The following is a 21,156-nucleotide window of genomic DNA, read 5'->3' on the forward strand; positions in this document are numbered from 1 at the left end:
TCTTAGCTCATGCTTAGATATGTCTGGTTTTATTTCGGCTGTATAGCGGGCCTGGGGTACTTTTAGATAGTTCGGTACCGTTAGTTTTAGTTTTAGCTTAGTTTAGTTTAGTTCTGTACATTTAGTCATGCTTAGATCTGTTGGTTTAGCTTACAATTAGTTATCAATGTATCTTGTACCTGTCTGTAACTCTGTCTGTAATTTTGTTCTTGTGTTGTAAAGCACTTTGAGTTGCCTTGTGCTGAAAAGTGCTATATAAATAAATGTACCTACCTACCTACCTACTAGGACAGCTAACAAAACTGAGTACACGTAGGATATATGTCATATCATTTTATTTTGTTGTATTTATCCACCTTTAAAGGCCGGGTCCGTGTAAATATTGTCTGAAGTTTTCAAGTTATCACATATTGCAACAGGGGACAATAAAGATAAGAGCAGATAAGCAATTAAAAAAAAAGGATTACATCATTAGGTGTGACAGTCTCTGACAAACTCATTTCAGACAATTCTTGTTTGACCACCTCTAATATACTTGCAGCACTATTGTCATGTTTCAGTCCACTTCATTATATCACCCTGTGTCGCAAAATGGTCCAACAATACGGGAAAAAGCGAAAACTGTCGACCAGCACCAGGAAGCTTCCTAAAAAACCTTCCTGTAATGATACAGCTCTACCTGAAGTCAATAAAACAGTTCTGAGTCAGCATTTTCCCAGCATGATCACAAAGGTTTATGAAAGGAGACGCCCGGGAGCCAAGGGGGATTCCCTCATGCCCTTCTCTCTAGCTCCTTTTCCTCCCTCCTTCCTCTCTCAGGGTCGGGAAGCACCGAGCGAGGGAATGGGAACCAGCGAGAAAGAACACCACCGCTGCTCTGCCTCGCACGCTTCCTGTTTGCCCTCCCCGTGTCATTTCCTGCTTGAAGTGTTCGGCTTTTTGACCAATCCAGTGTTCCAGAGACCTTCATGGATGAATACATGAACTTTTCCAGCAGCACCTGGCACGCTTTGTTCACTTCAGTGGGTCTTCATTAACCGCTATTCGATTTACAACTAAGAAATTGTACCATTTTTACAAAAGAATACAATCGTTTTGAGTTTAATGGCGGCAACACAGCTCAAAGAAGTGGGGTCAGGTGCAACAAAAGGTTTTAAAAGTAAATGGTACATTTTGCAAGGAATTAGGTTAACTGGAAACAGGTCAGTAAGAGGACTGGGTATTGAAAAAGCATTTTAAAGTTTGCAAAAAACTGCATCTAAAAATAGTGGAATAATTACAAAATAATGACTATCCCATCGTCTACAAATCATCAAAAGATTTAAAGAATCTGGAGAAATCTCTGAGCTCAAAAGAAAGGGCACAGGAACACCCAAAGTTAAAGCTCTACCATGTAAAGAAGCCGTATGGGAACCACTGCACCCTGTGTGGTCATGCGCAGACTCACATATTGGTATGTTTTTATTTATAGATTCATTCTTGCTGTGCTTCCCTCCTACCTTTGTCAATACGTATAATTTCAAACCAGCAACTATTGTCTGCGCTCAGATGACTTCCTCTAATTGACCGTTTCTCAGGTCCACGCTGAACTCTTTGTGTTCTCTGCCCCTGCAGCTACTACGTCCAGATCTGGTCTCAGCTGAGGCTGACTCAACTGACTCCTGTCTTAACCAAACTTGCTTCCTATTGTCTTTTTGAATTTGGTTTAAGTTATTGGACAGGTATTGATTGGATTGTTTGTTTGTTTGTATGCATTTCCATAAGGTTTTATCTGTATTTGATCTGGAACTTGGTGCTGCTGCCTTCACACCGAGGGATCTCTTGAGAAAAAAAACTTCTTGTTATCTCAATGGGAATCACCTGGTTAAATAAAGGTTAAATTAATAGATAAAAATAAATACAAAGGTAGAAATTCTTAGCTTAAACAATCGATAAGTTTACTACAGCCCATTGTGAACAATAGTAAAGGTTCATAAAATTTACCAATCACTGCATTCTGTTTTTATTTAGGTTTTCCACAACGTCCCAACTTTTTCAAACCTGGGGTTGGAGATAAATAATCTTTACCTATAACGACATTGTGTAACTAAACAAACACCACTGTACGGCCTTCTGCAGACTGAAGTGTGCGACATGTTTCACTAGAAGTTGTGTCCACTCTGAAACACAGCGGTTTGGTTTAATTTGAAACGTTTTTGCAAGTGGTGTTTTTGGCTTTAGCAGCCTCATAAACTGCAAACCAGCATTTGTAAACAGCAGCAGTCATATAACTCATAAGTGGTTTCTGCATAAGATGTGAACTGTGGTTCTCTGCCAGACCTATAATTGCGTTTTAACAAATCTAAGCAGCTTTTTTTATTTTGAACTTATAGTGCCTTTGTGCCGTTTACTTCTGTATTGAACTGTATAGATCGTTCAGGTCTGATCTTTTATTTACTTTTCCTAAACGAAAGATGGGGTGTTTAAACCCCATTAAGTGCATTTGTGAAGTAAAATTAATTTTATTTCAGGTGAAATTGTATGCCAAGTCAGATTTGTTACATTTCCCTCCCCGAAACAACAATTCTCTTGACTCATATCCGTGTGCTTCCCAAGACCCGTGGCTTTAGTCCAATGTCAACATTTGTCTTGAAGTACTACTAGGAGCAAAAATCAATCCTTGAAACATTTAATCAGGTTTGTAAAGCCAGCATGAGACTACACATAGTATTTGGATATAACAACTGGTCTTTAGAAATCTTTCTGAATGTGAAGCTGATCAACAAACATTTCCAAACAGAGGAGAACGATCGTGTTGCTTTGCAATGGATTCACAGATTTGGAATTATATGTTCCAAGTCCCAGCTAGAAATCAGTGAAGAATCCACAGTTTAGGCAAAACACGTCAATATATTCTTGACTTAATGCTAATATGACCAATAAATCAGGGTCTGATTGTGACTCCACATTAAGGTCTGTTCCCTTCAGAGCTAACCTCTCCCAGGCCTGCATGACCACACCGTCACACACACACATTTTGTATTCAAAATGTGTGTGTGTGAACTCCTTACTTTGTATGTGTCGTTTCTATAAACAACACTCATAAATAAACATGAAGCTACAGAAACATAGGAGCAGAACAGAATGAGATTTATGACAGATTTTTACCCACAGTGCTTTGTGCTCGCCCAGCCTCCCTTTCTCACTCGCATGCAACGACTCCTACATCGCAGTCAATCAGGTGCATCCCGCTTGATGCTGGTCGACGGGTCGTTTGTCACGGTTTAAGGGCGGCGAGAGGTTTGTTACAAGTTGGAGAGATCCAGCTGCTGTTAGAGCGGTTCCTCTACAATTACAGGTTTAAAAACGGAGAACTGTTCATTCATTTATAAAGGCTGATAGGAAGCTGTCATCAAAAATTACTGTCATACACTAAATATACAGAGTAATTAGTTCCACCCATTTGAAGGGTTAATTCCACAGATGTTTACCAGGATTTAGATCAGGGCTCAGAAGGACACTTCAGATTGGTCCAATGTTTGGTTCTGAGCCGTTCTTGGTGTTTTTAGCTGTGAGTTTTGGGTCATTATCCTGTTGGAGGACCAATGATCTGTGACTGAACAACCTTTCTGACTCTGAGCAGCGCATTTAACTCCAGAAAGCCTTGATAGTCTTGAGATTTCATTGGACCCTGAACAGATTTAGGACCCCTGTGTCAGAAGCAGCACAGCAGAACCAGAACAGAACCGAGCCTCCTCCATGTTTCTCTGTAGCTACAGTCTTCTCAGAGCTGAGGGGACTTGTTGTCAAAAAACTCCAGTTTTGTCTCATCTGTCCAAAGGACATTTTCCCAGAAGCTTTGAGGCTTGTCATTATGTATTTTGGCAAATTCCAGTCATATTTTTTTATGATTTGGTTTTCTTCGTCTTTAGCACAAACAGACTGATTCTGTGATCTGACACTGATGACCCTTGACCTTGGAGTTCACCTTTAATCTCTTTGGAAGTTGTTCTGGACTCTTTAGTTACCATATTTATCATCTGTCTCTTCAGTTTGTCACCAGTTGTCCTCTAGTGTCCATGTCCAGGAAGGTTGTCTCCAGTCCTGTGGACCTTAACCTTCTGAAGAATCTGAGCAGCTGGTTGGAGATGGTCTTATAGTCTTTACCTTTAACATGCTGCTCAATCATTGTCTCTCTGAGCTCCTGAGACAGCTCTGTCCTCAGCTCTCTGTGCTCCATGTTCAGTATGTTACACACCATGATGCCAAACAGCCCTGTGACTACCTGTCACCCTTTAAAACAGACAGACTGTCTGATTACAAGATTGAAGGCACCTGTGATGCTGATTATAGGGAACACGTCTTCATGGTCAAATTATTTTCAATCTTTTCTAGAGGTACCATCCTTTTTTTTGTCAAGGCCAGTTTTTTTTTTTTTAAGTCTGTTGAACTAAAATTCAAAAGCAACGACTGAATTTCATTAGTTGATTTTATTCATTTTTTCGTTTCAAGTTATTTCAGTGACCTTTGTGGGTTTTTCTATTTTTAACAAAAAGGTACAAAGTCATTTGCCTGCATTATGTATTAAAACAAAACTATTTTTTTCTTGTCCAAATGATTGTTACTCAAGATTAAGCAACCTTAATGCTTGAGGAATGAAGTAGATGAATATTTTTGGTTGTTTTTAATTTAACAGAGTGATATCTTGGAGGAGGTTATACAAGGAGAATACTCAGGGTTTTCTTCCTGCATCTTTCCTTAAAAAATGGTCTCTAGGGAGGGGAGCAACCAGTCAATAGCTTGTCAGATGCTCTCAGTAGTGCTTCTGTAGAAAGGTGGTGAGGATTAAGGGTAAAATCCTCACTCACATCAGTCTCCTGAGGAAGTACATCCTCTGCTGAGCTTTAATGTCGTTATCTTTACATCATTTCACTGTCAGACAGCAGGATGGACTTCAGCAGTTAATGCCAAACAGTTAAAGATTTGTTAGCACTGACTCTCAGCTACTAGCACACCAAACTTCAGCTCAATCTGTAAAATTGACTGAGTTCTGGCCAAATGATCCAATGATCATTTTCTAGCAGTTTTATTCAAATCTGTCCAGTGCTTTATGAAATATTTTGCATACAGAGTCAAGCATTTATACGTCCACCAACCTTTTAGAGCGGTGGGCCAAAATTAAGTCAAATTTAACTCTTATTTGCTTTTATCGTGTCCTGGAGGTTTTCAGTCTGCAGCGAGTAATTGATTTTGCATTATTCTACACGCTGTAAGGACAACAAATGTTTGACGTGAGCTGTTCCTTTATAATAACACAACAATCAATCAAAATCAAATTCATCTGAAAGGCATGAGGACAACAAAAACATGGCGTGCTGAAGAGTGAAATCTGTGTAGTTCTGTGCTGCGTCTCTAAAGGACAGAACCATAAACGGAGGGACAGGAGAGCCCACGCTAAAACACAGCAGAGCTTGCTTTTTACTGAACAAGATCTCACTTGTCTGATGTCTGCACATTAAGTATTGATGGGCCGAACTTTCGGAGCGGGAGGGCCGTTGATAAAAACGGCAGCGCTGCTCGGCTCACCATGGCAACTAAATATAGTGAGACCATGAAAAGCTTGTGGCGAGGAAACACTTTTTCTGCTTGTGTGAAGGAAAGTGCCAAACAAAGACGCAACCTCTGCGTCTGAGCCATTTATGTGGGATGGGATCTAGTCTAATTGTTTTACTTAAAATATACAGCGTTTATTAAGGAACTTCCAGTTTTTTCTTGAAGTATAATTGGTACTTTGTTAGTTTAACAGAAACTGATGGGTGAAAAATTTCCCTAAAGCTGCAGTGAGTCCAGCTTTGTGTAAACTATAAAAAGTTCAACCATCTCTCTTTAAAACTTGATAATGTCACCACCTCTGTGTGTCGGCCCCTCTCTGCCTTATCTACGAGTGCCGATCCAGTGACACTGAGACGACCAACACCCGAGGCTTGCTAAAAATGTCAAGAACATCAAGATTAAAGACTGACTACGTGCCACAGTAACAGTTTACAAAGCCCAAGGTTCTGTGGTGCTGGAAAGCTTGATAAAAACACAATAATATAAAAACTGTCGGGCAGCAATTAAAGACAAGATTTTTTTTCACAACTCTGGTAGTAGGTTAAAGCTCAAAAACGAATTAAAACATGCAAAAGTTTCTCATTTGCTCTACCTAATTAAAATACTTCAGTTCAACAAATCCAAAAACCTTTATTTTTATATTTTATTATAGAAAACAATGTGTACTTACTAACCTAAAATTAAGAAATAAACATTTCATGAAAATTATTAAAACAATATTTCCCTAAATCAAGGTTTCTGATATATTCAGGGGTTGTTAAGAGTGTTGTAAATTATGATTTCATTAAGCACATAACCTGCATTTTACTACTGTCACCAAAAAGCTTTACTAGGATCTTGGATAAAGAAATCAAAGTTTTAGTTCCCTCAGTATCTACATGGAGATGCCCTTTCGGAAGGGTCGGTGGATCCATTTCCTCTGGTCACCCTGTTTACTGGGAGGTGTCATCATTTTCCAGTAAGGCTTCCTTCCTGCAGCTCTCCTCCACCACAACACACACCTCTGCTGCAACACATCCGAGCATCACTCAGAATACCCAGGAAAGGGCAGAAAACGCAGACAGCCACATTCCCACACACACACAGCTCTCATCACATCACGTATTTAAACCACATAATTCACCCTGAAACTTTATTAGAGTTCAAATTAAAACAAAATCCAAAACTCCTTTAATGAACTCAAACTTGGGTGTCTGTCCACACGCCATAAGATATGTTAAGAAGCAAAGTTTCCCAATCCTGGCATTGTTGGAGATCCTACAACACAGAGCATCAGATATGTATAAAGGCAATGTTGTGACATTATTTTCTAACTGCCTTTTACCTCAATAGAACATAAAAATGCAATACATAAGCATACAGTGTGTTTTTGTTGAGAATAAACAGTAAAAATAAAAAGCATTAACTAACTTACAACAGGTGTTGGTATACAATGTTGACCTTTCAGTGTTCTGAGGTCGGCCGATGCAAACGCCAATTTTAGAGTTCAGAGCAGGCCAATATATGTCAAGGGAGCCTTTATCTCAGAAAAATATAAACACAGACATGATATTGGACACTTTTAAAAACAATATGAGAGTATTCTTGCTGAAATAAACTAAATATCGGCTGTGGCAGCTGCTGCATTTCTTTTCCCGTTTAATAATCGGACAAATATGCCCAACATGGCCAACAGCTGAATATTCAGGAAACTGAAAATAATGACCAGTTTATCAGTTGCCACTTAGCTGGCACACCTGCCACTGCCACAACCAGGGCACTACATTTAATGCATTGTTTATTATTCCATCAACAGCAAATGACATCACAATTCTTTTTATAGCTTTAAAATACATTTTACATAAAAAAAACACTGATTTGTTTCTTTGCTAGGATCACACTCTGAAGGTCAACCCTGAAAAATCTCAATCTAAATTTGGAAAACCAAACTGCCCGACATCTTCCGCCTCCTTCAATGAAATAAAAAAGGAATGGGACACTCGTAGCCCTAAGTATGCATGCTAAAACACAAGGGTAGGGATAAGTGGTGAAATGGGACTTGATCTAATCCCTGACAATCAGTTCATTAGTTTAAGTATTTCTTTTATCTAATTATTTTATGCTTTAAAAGAACTTGCCTTTAAACAACTGAAAACTTGAATTTATAGCTGAAAGTCTGAAATCCCCGTTTCTGACTAATTGATGTCTAAAAAGTCATTTAATCACTGGGTGCTAATTGGCTTTTTGGTCAAGCTGTATTTTAAGCATCTTCAGAGCTGAATATTTTAAAAGAAATGGTTAGTTTTTAATGTTTAGGGATAAATTTTCAATTTAAAATTTGAAGCAAATCTAAACAAGATCTCCCCGAGTCAAAATCAGTCCAATCGGTTCAGATGCCAAAAACAAAAACAAATAAAAGCAGCAAACTTGGCTTTTTCTCTGACATGCAGCACTACCTTCTTCCAATGGAGAATTAAAACACAAGTCTATCAAAGTAAAGATTTGCTTTAAGCAAATTTGGGCTTTTTTCGGCTTGCTGTCGTACAAACCTGAGTCATGCAGCGTTATAAGAAAGAAAGAACCCCCTCTGAAGATGGACAATCAATCTGATGGGTTTTTGCTGGGTGGTAAATGAATTGCAGCCCAAGAACTTCTGTGTCACGCTGATAAAAACATCCAGCAAAACAAGGCGATTTGTGGACATGTTGACCACAAGAAGGAGCATTCAGGGAGTAAACTTCAGCCTTCATGACTATTTTGCTCCTGAGAGTACAAAAAGAAAAAAGCAAACCCTTGTGTTCCTGAAGCCTTTAATGTTAATGTTAGAGTAGATACCAGGAGCTCTGCCTCACTTCCTCACTGAGAGAGATCTGACACAGTTGCATCAATGAAAACAGCATGTCATCTGTTATAAAACCCGGACTAATCTTTATCCCTAATCTCCGCTCGAGTTCAGATTCACAGCGTGCTCAAAAAGGGGCGAATGAGTGAAGCGCAGGAAGCGCAGCGGGCTAATAAACCTGCCCGACCTGTGGAACGGCAATAAACTGAAACAGCCCTCCTCTTCCCCAGGTGCTTTCCCAACAAAAAAAAATAAAATCCTTCTAGCATTTAGCCTTGAGTCATTCTGTGGGCAGGAAAGCCCTAAATTTATTTTGTGCGGAGTAAGATGACATGTCATTATCTCTCCAGAGCTTTTAAAGCTGTTTTTTAAAAGCAACTGAACAAAAGTAGCGGTATAAACAAGACAGCAATCTAAAGTTCAGGCAACCAAAACAACAGCTGCTGCCTGACTTTTCTATGTAGATTTTTTTAACGGGAACTCTGGCTAAGAGTCATTTGGAGCTGCACTCACAAATCGGTGCCATCTACGCATTAGATGACAGCTCCTTATGTTGATAACATGTCAAGAACTAAACAAAGAGCCCAGGGGTACAAATAGAAACTTTTAAAACTTTATCTGAAGTCAGTTCTCCAGCTGAGCAGCCTCCAGATGTGGCGCCGTATAAAACCTTGAGGCAGCTTTCGATCAAAGACCGCAGGTTTGGTGTGACGGCTGACTGTAAAGACCTGTGCTGTCCTACAGTTTAAAGGTAAAGCGTGCTCGAGTCGTGCAGATGGAGACCAGATGAGGCTCGGAGACGCAGATAATTACAGTGCGCCACACCCAGACGCTCTGTGCGCTCTGAACGAAACCCAATGACATCAGTCTTCTCCTGACAGGGGGGAGATAAAGGCAAAAGGTAGGTAAAGGGCCGGTGGGGAGATAAGAGTCAACAGTCAGTTCTGCAGTTACGTTGAGAAAAACAACTCATACTCATCGGGTTTTAGCTGGTAGTCATCTAACAGTGGAAACACTTAAACAAGTCAATATTTCATTTACAATAAGCAGAACAATATCAGCAAAGTACAAAGAGCTACTGTATTTCTTTTCAGCTTTGCTTCCATTTAAAGATAGTCTTTTAGTTTATGACAGTCATAACAAACTCCAGTATCAATCACACCCATATAGAGGAAAACCATCAGCACCCAATAATCATTAAACGGCTGCAAAATAAAGGCAGCTGGGTTGCCATGATATAAGAATTTCAAACCTGATGCAGATACTAATAAAAATCTAAATGCCGTCGATTAATACTTGACTGGTGATTTTTAACAACCCTAACTAGCAAGTCTAACTTCTCTACCTCTTTGACTGGAGGCAGTAATCCCAGCCAGAAGCTTCACTGCAAAGTGAACTTTATTAGCAATAGCGTTGCTATAATATTAGAGTTTCAGAATCAGCACAGAAACAAAGAAAAACAATCGATACTCAAAGCCATTTTTAGAGTTTATCGGTTTAGGGTCGGCAGGAAGTAAAGACAACAATGTTGCGATTATGTTGCAGGTAATTTCTTATTAGATACTGGTTATTAGGGTAGATTCATTTCCATCAATTTCTTTGACAACCCTAATGAACAATGAACAAAGCCAGACTATAAGCATCAGACGTTAAAATGAGATTGATGGAGTATAATTTTAGGACTGGTCTAGGTTCATGTAGCCAAATTTTTCTGTGTTTTTAGGGAAATCTCAAAACCATACAAACACAATCACTCAGGCTGCTATGATTTGAGTTTGACCAATGTACATGGGAGATAACATAAAATTTCCACTTTGGTAAGCATTTAAGAAAATGTCTTTCCTCACAAAAACACTGCGTGGACAAAAGATGCAAACAGCAGGAAAAACTGTTTTAAAAAACAAATTTAGTTTTTAGACACATTGAGTTTACAGATATTGTTATACGTGTATTATAATGTAACAGGACTAAGGTAAGCAAATAACCTAAAATACTGCTGCTTACATCTCTAATAAGATCTAGTTTTATGCACAAATATGGTTTGATTGTTCTGCACAATTTTATACCCATTATTTTACTAAAGCAATTGAGGATAAATAAGTATTTCACAGCAAAATCTTAAGTTTGAACATTCTGAAAAACATCCTGCTGAATTATACTGGCGTGAAACAATAAAACTATTATTTTATGCTAAAATCTAACCTAAAAAGCCTACAATGTCCTTGTTTTCTTTCATTCTGTTTTCATTTTTATGGATGACAAATCAAGCTCTTTGCTGCCCACCTGACACTTTGTGGAGCCATTATCCTCTTAACGAACTGTGCTTTTTTATACAACATCAATAAAACATAACATTAATTGTGTGCGTCTTCCTCTTTTTTCCCCATCTGTCAGTGTTATCACTGTGCTCTGGGTCTACGTCCTACATCTGTGCTGGCTGGTTTTGCAGGGGGGGGATGTCGAGTTCTTTGGTTCCAGGCAGAAATGCGGTGTGTTATTACAAGACAAGGATTTTGTGCTCGTCGGCAAACAGTTTTTGCCGTTCATAAATCTTATTTGGTGCATCCTGCCAGCCTGAAGGAACGTGTGACTGTCTTTGGACAGAGCAGACAATCACAGGGATCTAATATAGTCCTGAGAATAAACTGGAACACTAAACATATGGTAAAATGTTGATGACAATGCTTTGCTTTCAACCGGCCTTACTGGTGGTTTAAACGTTATTTCACTTTGTTTCTTCTGAATGTAAGACATTGATCCTTTTAATATTTGGAGCCTTTTTTTCAGTAAATAAAATAAACACATGTAAGAGTTACTTCAAATGAAGTGGTGCAGAGGGAGTATACTCAGAGCCACAGATTACATCCCATTCTTCTCAGTCATTACTGAGTATAAATACTTCTAAACCTACTTCCTCGTGTGCACCAGGTGAATTACAGGCGAGCTGCTGTTTCCTGTTTCTCACCGACCTGCAATTTTCTCCTCTGACAGCAATATGTCAAAACAACACAAACATTTAGGGTTGGATTATTACTATTTCTTACTATTAGGGGTGGGAATCTTCAGGGACTTTGTGGTTCGATGACAACTCAGAGGGCTGTGATAGCATTAAAAACTTGTTATTTTGAAGTTTAAATGACTATGGCTTATTTTACATGAAAAAAACACTGATTTGTATATTTTCACACCTAATAAAGAGTGCACAAAAACACCTGAAATCCCAAATAATCACAGACTGCTCACCAACAATTAACAAGGAAGTTAACTCTGAAAACGTAACAGAAAAGCTAAAGTGATTAGGATTGTTTATCACTGGAAATTTCAACACAAATCAAACCTGAAAAAAGACATTACTAAAGAGAGCCATGCTCTAATTATACCTATTACTTACAGACATATATTGTGAAAACTCTACTATGACAAACAACGTGCAGCAACCTAAAATGGCAGCACAGATTAAAGTCAACAAAATCAATTTCTGACATCTGAAAAGCAATTCAGAACCTCCATGACCACGATGAGCTGGGTCTAAGAAAAGACTGACTCCCACCCTATGAACCAGCTTCACTCAGTTCTTTGGGACGCAGGTGAAGCTGTGCAGCTTAGGTCTCACTGCAGTAAAAGTCATTAACCCTCAGCTTTTAAAAGTACCACTGCTTGGCTGAAGGTCTTATTTCTCAGACTTGGACGACAGCATCTCATTGGTTCTTAACTCGCAGTCGAACGGATTGTTGGCCTTGAATTTGCAGACATTAGATGAGGCTGAAAACAACTAACCTGCATCCTAAAATTACAAATGTCTACACTTATTTTTAACTAATACAAACTTTCAGTATGGCTATAAAATCCAAAACGTGTTCACCACAACATCTCCAAAAACGTTAGGATAATGCTAAAGCTACGTAGCATTATAGTTTTTACACCCATTCAATAGAGAGGTGACTTCTTTAGTGTTTTTGTCCCCGCACAAGGACTTCTTTGTAAACACTGTGGTTGAAAACTAACTAATTAAAGATGGTTTACTATAATTCTGTGAGCTGCAGGCTCTTGATTATGTCCTGTCACTGTACTGATGCACAATCATTAACGTCCGCAGCGAGATGCAGCTAAGGAATCAGGAAATTTCCACAGCTTTACTCTTCAGCCCAATTTAAAAACCACAAGGGATGGCCGCCTCTGCAGTCGGCCACATTAAACAGGAGCAAGAAGCACTGGCAGCAGCTCGAGAAAGTCCTTTTATAGTTAACAAAGATGGCTTTGGTAACAACTGCCAAAACGAGCAGATAAGAATGTTTAAATATAGCCATTTTAATTGCAAAACTGTGTGGTTGGTCCGCCTTCAGTTTGCACCACGAAGTTCTGGTGTAGCTGTTTGGTTTCAGCCTAAATCCTTCTGGTAATGGATGTCCTGACCCCGCTTTAAAAGAGCCACGACCCCGAAAATGAACCTGCCGAAAACAATTCCAAAATGATCGTTTTTCTCTGTCGCTTCCCAGAAAATAAGAAGAATCAGATCACCCACTTATGTTAAGAGGTTTGGTGTAAAGAAAAGTAACCCGGTTCTGCCTCAGGTAATGGACTGTGTGTGTGTGTGTGTTTTCTAGGGGGGTAATTAAGGTAATTAGCTCAGGATATCAACAACAGCGACCATCTCCAGGCGAGAGGCTGAGTCTATCAAAGGTTGGGATGAATAATGAAACACATAAAAGGCCTTTTCAGAGAACACCTGCTGCTTAGGAAGCTCATTCAGGTCGCATCAAAACAACAACAACAACAAAAATAAACAATCCGCTCTGCTTCTTGTCACCAATTTCAAAATGTTTTACTCAAGTAAATAAGTTTATGTCTGAGAGACATATATGTGTTATAGAAGTACATTTGCGATTTTCAAAAACGTTTAGTGACTGCTTCCTTCCTTTTCAAACTCATTTTGGTTTTTAATTTAACTCATTTTCACCCACAACTGAAGATGAAAGGGCGATAATGTTTTGCCATGATAGCAAAATCATCTGGAGAGATTTTAATGGTATTCAGAAAGTAATCATTGGATGTACATCTACAACTAATTAACTATTGGTCTGAACTTAGAGAACTCAATAATGGCAACTGTGTTACTTTTATAGATATGGAGCTAAAGTTTGGTGCACTTGTAGCTGAGGCTAATTCACAAAACACACACCAAGCACCGCACACCGGACGACATCGTTGCTTTAAACTTTGAGATATTTTGCTAACAGACAAACAAGGTTGGTCCCAAACTGCTGGTTGGATTTTAAGAAACCTCTCAGATCATCATCACTGGATGTACGTCTACAAATGATTAACTTTTGGAGTCAGCCCAGTTCAGGAAGGCCTCCACAGCTGATCGACATTAGCCAACAAAAGTGGCTGTAGCTCAGTCAGATTTATAGACATTACGCAAAAGTTTGACGTGTTAGTAGCTGAGAGTCCCACCCATCTGCTATAATATAATTTACAAGCTTTGACCAAAACACCTATGACTCTGTCCCTTCTCATCAAAAGATGATTTTAGATTAAAACTCTGGGATAAAGGAAAGTGGGTTATATGCATTCCCTTAAAACTGCCTTGATCTGTTTATAACCATGCAAGCTTTTGGCGTGCACACACACAGAAAAACCAAAGTGTCAAAGTGACAGACAGCTTCTCCTCCTGTCACACAACCTGGCTTATCATTTACCCACACCAAACCGTTTAGGTCTGACTGAAGGACAGCCTAAAAGAATACTCGCGTTAAACCTCTCAACAGCCCACTGCAGAAGAGGCTGCTTTATCCAATCGCATTCCAGTAATCGATTAATTTATGTTGGGTTTCCATGGTAACCCACTCCCGGTCCTCCGGTACGCAGATATGCAGCAGTACGGCTCGGCACAGAGAAACGCCGGAGAGCCACGCAGTGATTTAACACTTCTGGCAGGAGGAAGTGCTGCTCCCTGTGTCCAGTTCTTATCTGGAACATGAGCCAAGAAAGCAAAACACTCCGCAGCGGTGCAGCTGCTGAAACCACATGTCTGATATCACAGAGGGAACAGATCTGTGGGAGGTATGAAAAAACAAACTCCCTACTTTAGTTTTGCACACGACTAACTTCAAACAGAGCAGCAAACTGATAAAAGATTAAAATAATTCTGCGTTAATTATATTCAAAACTTCTCATGGCCTGAGTTGCACGTATTGCCACCCCTCATGAGGTTTAGTCTGACTGAATGAAGCTGAATCGCCCACCACCAACGGCCCATCTGTGTGTTTGCCTGTACAGTTAGCAAAATATCTCATCAGCCAGTGGATGGATTTGAATGAAACGCTCAGAAAGTAACCACTGAATGTGCATCTACGACTGATTAACTTCTAGAGTCAGTTCAGTTCAAAATGGCTCCCAGAGCTAATCAACATTAGCCAACAGATAAACGGCTGTAACGGTCAATTTCACAGAGATGGAGATAAATTTTGGCGTGGTATTACAATAGCTGAAAACCATCCTCTCTTCTGCACATGTGGGAACATCTGGGGCATGAAGAGAATGAGCTGCTTCCTCTCCGGGTGAGTCACACCGAGCCAACTGCAGCAGCGCCGGGCCAGAACTGCGAGCCACACACACCAGCTGATGGAGTGCTCATCCTAATTGGTTCCCATCATGCTTTGCAGCGTGATTGATGAGGTATGAGGGTTGCAGTAGTTTGCGGTCCTCTTTGCCATATGTTTCTACCGTCGTGGGGGGAGGAGGAAAAGGAGGCTGAATGGGCGAAAGCATGTTCGTTTAGGAGCTTTTAAACCCCAAACTGATGTCAAGAACCAGCAAGAACACCCCACACACACACAGCGACACGCTGAACAGGACGTGAACGCAGCACAAAAAACATGAACTCCGATGAGCTGCACTGCATTGCAGAAGATAATAAAATGAGTTAAAAAACGAAATAAAATCAATAATAGCTTGGTTTTAGCTTCCAAAGTGGTTCTAGCTCAGTTAGGAGTAAAAACCAACTACTTGGTTTCAATTTAAATGACTTGTTTTTCCATGTATGCCTGAGCTGAGCAGTTAGGCTTCATGTGCCAAAAAATAACAGTAAAACAAACAGAGCCGATGGTGATTCAAAGCAGCTAATTCAGCTGATAAAAAGCACTGACCGTTTTTCACCAAAGCCAACTATGTGTCACAACCTCAGAAGGCACCGATAATTCCAAGTGTTCTTGTGTAAAAAGGGACTTTGGACAAGCTATCCGAGATGTTATGGGATGTTTGGGAGTCACACGTCAGTCAACAATAAAACCAGCCCAATCTGGCATTTCCTGCGCCTAACATCACAACCAAGCAAACCAGACTGAAAGGAAGCAAATAACTTACTCATGGTGGGAGTCCAGGAGTGGGGGGCGGGGCGAGGCCTGATCGGGGCGGGGCTTTGGACAGGTGAGGTTAATCTCCACTGGGTCTTTCTGAGAGGCACTCATGACCTGAGACAGAACAAAAACGAAACACAGTCAGAACATGACATCATTTGAACACAAACGGTCGAGTGAACCATGTCTGACTGACGGCTGAGAGGGACCAGAACTTGCCGGGACACAAACGGGCGGTGTGGCACCTTCCTACGAGGCCATGCTGAAGTGAACGCCTACTCCTACACAACACCTAAACTTTGTTTATGACGAACGCTTGGCCTTTAATTATCATTTTAAAAGAATAATGATATAACTTTTGGAATCCTGCAGATGAAACAATAACTTAAAGAACAGAGGTTTCAATAAGGACAGTATGGAAATCGCTGCCTGGATTTCTCACATTGTTGATTAAAGATGGGAGGTTTTATAATTAACATTTTCACTGGGACAGAAAATGGCGGAGGCACAGAGTGGGTAAATTACTGGTTTTGCAGTGTGTGTGTTTGTGTGCGCGTGTGTGTTTCTGCATGTGCGGCCGAGCAGCCATCCCTCTGCCGGACAAAATTACAGTAATCTGATGATGGTGTGTGGTAATGACGGGTAATTTGACCGCTCTGCAGATGCAAGCAGGAGCCGAAGGGAGGCAGCGGGACGGGAAGGCGGTGGAGAGGGCAAAACGACGCAGGTGATGTAGAAACTAAATCACCCCCCCCTCCTCCCCTCCCTCCCACCGCCTCCTCACCCAGCCGCTGTGTTGTATATAAGCTGGAGCGCTGCAGATGTAGAGGAGTGGATATTCTCCGGGGCGGTGAGCGAAAGCAGCGAGGATCAGCAGAATGTCTCAGCGGCGGGGGGGGNCTCATGGCTGCTGCCACAGAGACCAGGTTATCCACCCTGGTGGTTCTGGACCCGGTGGGCGCGCGGGGGGGGGCAACAAGCAGCAGAGCAGAAAACTCTTCAGAGAGAGAGAGCTGATGCCATCTTATGGGAATCGTTTATCATCATCCAGATTTTATTTCCTATCAATTTGAGATCGTTTCAAAACTAGTTAGGATCTTTCTGCATTTGAATACTAATGCAGTGTCAGCAAAAAGGAGGAATGAATTAATAGGAGCTTTAAATTCTCAGAAAATTGGTCTATATGTATTTTTGTGTTTTGCCTTGAAATATAACTATGATACTTTGTTTGACCTGTTAAAAACTATCAATTTACATTGTAACATCAGCAAATATTGAATGCATACAACTAATAAAACTTTTGGATTATTGGCTTGGCTGTAACTTCAATTTCCATCTACTGAGCTGAAGTTTGATGTAGTACACTTTTGTTTATCCTTTAGTTTCCTTGCTTTCTTACCAGTTTTACAGCTAATGATTTCTGAGCAAGACTGGTAACTGGACTGACAGACAGGAAGTTAAATCGTTGAGCTCCAGGCTGACGGTCTTGTGACCTGAGATTAGAGCCAACATATGTTCACCTCTGCCCCGAGGAAGGAGGAGACGTGAAGCCAATCAAACACATGGCCACAGCTGACCCGAGGTCAGTTCAGACAGGCTGAACCCCGCTGAGGTCACCATGTCAGGTGTCACGGTGGGAAGAACCTGCTCAGAGTTTCTGTTCGGAATTTCTGGCAGTTTGATTCCAAGTTCACACGCCTAACGATCTGAATAATGCGCCTCAAATTCGGTTTTGTTTGCAACACATCACTGACAGGCCTCCTCTGTTATCTGTAATCACCGTTTTATTGCTGATTTCAGGACAGCGTTTGCTGCAGAATCGAGGATGTAGAATCACTTGGAACATGCCATTAATCCTCCACACAATCACAAACTTCACTCCAAAAGGGGCTGACATTTTCCAGAATTAACACTGTGGAGCTGCCTGAGTAGCTCCCACGAAAGGGGCTGGTTTTAATTTGAAGGAAATATCTTCATTCTCAGTCTGAAGAAAATTTAAGGGTTTATTGAATTTGCCAAAATGGTTCAATCAAGAACCTTTTAGTTTAAATAAGAGATTACATAGGAGCGATTGGAATAAATAAAATAAGGGGGTGGGGAAAGATCAAGCCAAACTATTATATTTTGGTATTTTTCGTTGCATGGTGACATATAATGTGTGTTTTTTTATATTTATTAGCTCTAATTGAAAGCAAATCTCAAACATAAAAAGCTTGAACGTATCAGTTTTCAGCTAATGGTGTTTGGAAATCACCTTGATGGTGCTAAAATACTATTTAATATCCTTCAAACTGTTATCTTTGAGATTTTTTTTCTTTAAAGAGTTAGCTAAAGAAATAGAATACGTGCCTAAACACCCTATTTAAATTTTTCTTTTCTTCTTTGTATATTTTTGTTTAAGATTTTTGAAAACTGGTCAGGCACTGGACTGAAAATGAAAGGCCTTGAGGACAACTACCAATCCAGACCCCTTTAAATGACAACAACAAACAGATTAGCTGCTCGAAAGAAACAAGAGGTGGCTCAGGACTTCTGCACAGAACTACACATCCCAAAACAACTTCACAGAAGAAACCAGTCATCTTCTGAAAACATTGTCTGAGTCTGAATGTTATCAGAAACGCAATACATCACCAAGACCCACGACATAAGACACAAAAACCCGCAGCATTCTTTGAAGGAATGCATATCACCCGCTGCTAATCTTGCCAGAGTTTTAGACATAAAATCTTCTTATGTTGAGAGAGGACAATCTAGAAAAATGCACAACTGGATGCTTTGTTGGGGATGACACTCAGCAACCACCATGTCAAACTTGAGCTCAATATGTGTAAAATCGACTCAGTTACAGCCTTTGTTTGTGTTTGTTAATGTGGCTCGGCTGTGGCGCCCATCTCGAATTGGACTGATTCCAAAATCCAATTATTAATTCTTTAAAACTTTCATTAAAACCCACGCAGTGAGTCATGGAGTTATTTTGCAAACAAACAGAAAGAGCTGACTCCAAATAGTTCAAAGAAGAATAAGTTAACGCTCAGAATATGCGCTGGGGATCGGTCTCAGCTACTGGAGTTAACACCTTCAGCTGCGTGCTGCTGGAGAAGCAGGAGCTCAGCACGCCAGCAGCTTTGAGGGATGTGCGACTACTGTACTGTTATGACCCTCTGATCGCAGGTTTGGTTCAGAAATATCTCATTCATATTGTTCGGCTGGGTTTGACATCAGGTTAGCTGCGTCTTATACAAGGTCAGGAAGCAGTGCAGTTTTCTCTCTTCCTCTATGCAACACACACACACACACACACACACTCACAGAGGCCAGCAGGAGAGTCAGCATCTGGTGGTGTGTTGTTGCTCTGAAGCTGCCCATTAAAAGACGAAGCGTTGGGCTGAGCCAACAAAGATCAGCAGCCAATAAAGACGGGCAGCAGCCGCAGCTCAGTGCCAAGGCCCGGACAGCAGCAAGGGAGTGCAGGAATCCTGTGTGTGTGTGTGTGTGTGTGTGCGTGTGCGCATACGCTACATCTGGTATGTGGGTGAGCCAAGTCTGCCAACTCCTGCTGCACTGGGTTTTTTTTTAAATTCCTTATCGCATTTCAGTTGAACTGCATTTCTACAGAAGCTGCCGTGAAATCAGAGGGGAACACAGAGACTCTGCAGCCTTTTCGGTTTAAAACTGCAACACCAATTTTCTGTTTGGCAATCAACACCATTTGATTTGTTCATCGTTTGACAAACTTCTGAATGGACACACGATCGATTTGCACAGTTCCAAACTCCCAGGGTGATCCTAAAAAATAGAACTTACTGCAGCTATTTTAGTCTTAATTCATTCATTCAGATAACTAAATACACAAATTATAAGAGTTCTTTTTGCTTTTTATGACAGAAAATTGAATATTACGGGGTATTCTGAATATTAAAGACTTATTTACACCTTGAAGACCTTCTGAGGTGCAGTGAGAGACGCAAAACAAAAAAACTGACACTAATAATCGAAATCACAGTAAAATCATTAGATACTATCTTGTGTCGTACTGTGGTTCACAGATTTGGGTGCTACGTGTACAATATTCAAAAGCCGATTCAAGAAACAGCTAAAAGATAGTATCTCACAGGGCTGAGAGTCTCCAGTATGTCTCGACTCGTTCACGGGGGTTCTCAATGTCTTCATGTGAGCTGCAGAGGCTCAAAATCTTGTCTCTTGAATTTTGAACATGTTCAAAAAGATTTGTGTGATTCATTTTCCTCTCCAAATAGTGGCAGTGATGTCCCGGCATCTCGAACCTGTCTTAATTTACTTTCCGCAAACCTAGAGCTGGGGTTTCTTTCGGCACTATTTATGCAAACCCCCGGCAAATTCGGGCCCCGGTTTCACTGGGACTTCATGCAAATGAGCTGCGCTGACCGATTCTAGGTGGAAATTTGCTAATTTTCTTGAAATTTTGTGTCTCCGACAGTTTCAAGCCCAGGAAGATGTGGACAGAGGTGGGAAACAAAATAATGTGCGCAGCCAACAATACAGACTTTGAAGCCATTTACAAAAAAAGGCCATGATTTGCAGAGATTGGCTGCTACATGGATCAATAGTCGCAAATACTAAAACAATAGTTTTTTGGGAGGGTAATTTTGAGTCTCCATCAGTTGCAGCCCAGTGACACACTACCCTAACTGAATAATGCATGAAGAAGAACAACGTTAAATTGTGTCCTGATGTCTTGTTTGGGACAACAGAAAGACTGCAAATGAGTCCCAGTGAGGAATTTTGCAGTTTTGAGTGGTTATTTAAAAAAAATAAAATCATCTCAAAAGCTTCAAAATGATCCGTAGCTTGTTGAAAATTTGGAGATTCACCACTTGGCTTGGCAACAAGCTAGTTTTGTTTAAAAGAAAACTTGATTTTTATTGGTCTGAAATTCCAGCCTTGCGTTTAAAAAGGGGAACCCCCAAGCTTTACAATGATGCCAAACATTATATGAAGGGATTTCCTGGCTCTGCAGCAGCCGGCAGAGAAAAAAAGTTCAATTTCAAAGAAAATTATAAGAGTTATGAGAAAAAGCATTATTTCTCATGACATACCTGTTATAAAACATTAATTTAAAGGTAGATTAGAAAGATTTTTTGCTACTTTTAGTTACTGAGCTGTCTCAATCAATTTTTCGCAAATCCAAGCTAGGCCAAAAATCCATATTCTCTTTTATCTGCACTAGGGCTGCAACTAACGATAATTTCAATAAAAAAAGTTATCTGTATGTAAAGGAGTAGGTTGATGTAAAACTTTTACTACTTTCTTATTTTTAAATAAATCAATATAAATTCAATTCAACATTCTCACTTTATATACTTAGCTCTCAAGCAGAAAATAACAATAGCTTATTTAACACCC

The 21,156-nt window shown here is 40.2% G+C and overlaps 1 protein-coding gene across 3 annotated transcripts in view; it reads right to left on the minus strand.

Annotated features, from left to right (window-relative positions):
* The window catches only part of usp6nl (USP6 N-terminal like), an 81,413-nt gene that overhangs the window by 53,911 nt on the left and 6,346 nt on the right, over window positions 1-21,156 (minus strand). For 2 of the 3 annotated variants that reach the window (XM_017411623.3, XM_017411624.3), the window contains exon 2: window positions 15,779-15,885. The exons of the other annotated variant lie outside the window; for it this stretch is intronic. In XM_017411623.3, the coding sequence (XP_017267112.1) occupies window positions 15,779-15,782 (4 nt within the window). In that variant the 5' untranslated portion in view covers window positions 15,783-15,885. The remainder of the gene's footprint in view (window positions 1-15,778; window positions 15,886-21,156) is intronic. 3 annotated transcript variants of the gene reach the window in all.

The sequence above is a fragment of the Kryptolebias marmoratus genome, linkage group LG18, assembly GCF_001649575.2.
Source record: "Kryptolebias marmoratus isolate JLee-2015 linkage group LG18, ASM164957v2, whole genome shotgun sequence".
Taxonomy (NCBI): domain Eukaryota; kingdom Metazoa; phylum Chordata; class Actinopteri; order Cyprinodontiformes; family Rivulidae; genus Kryptolebias; species Kryptolebias marmoratus.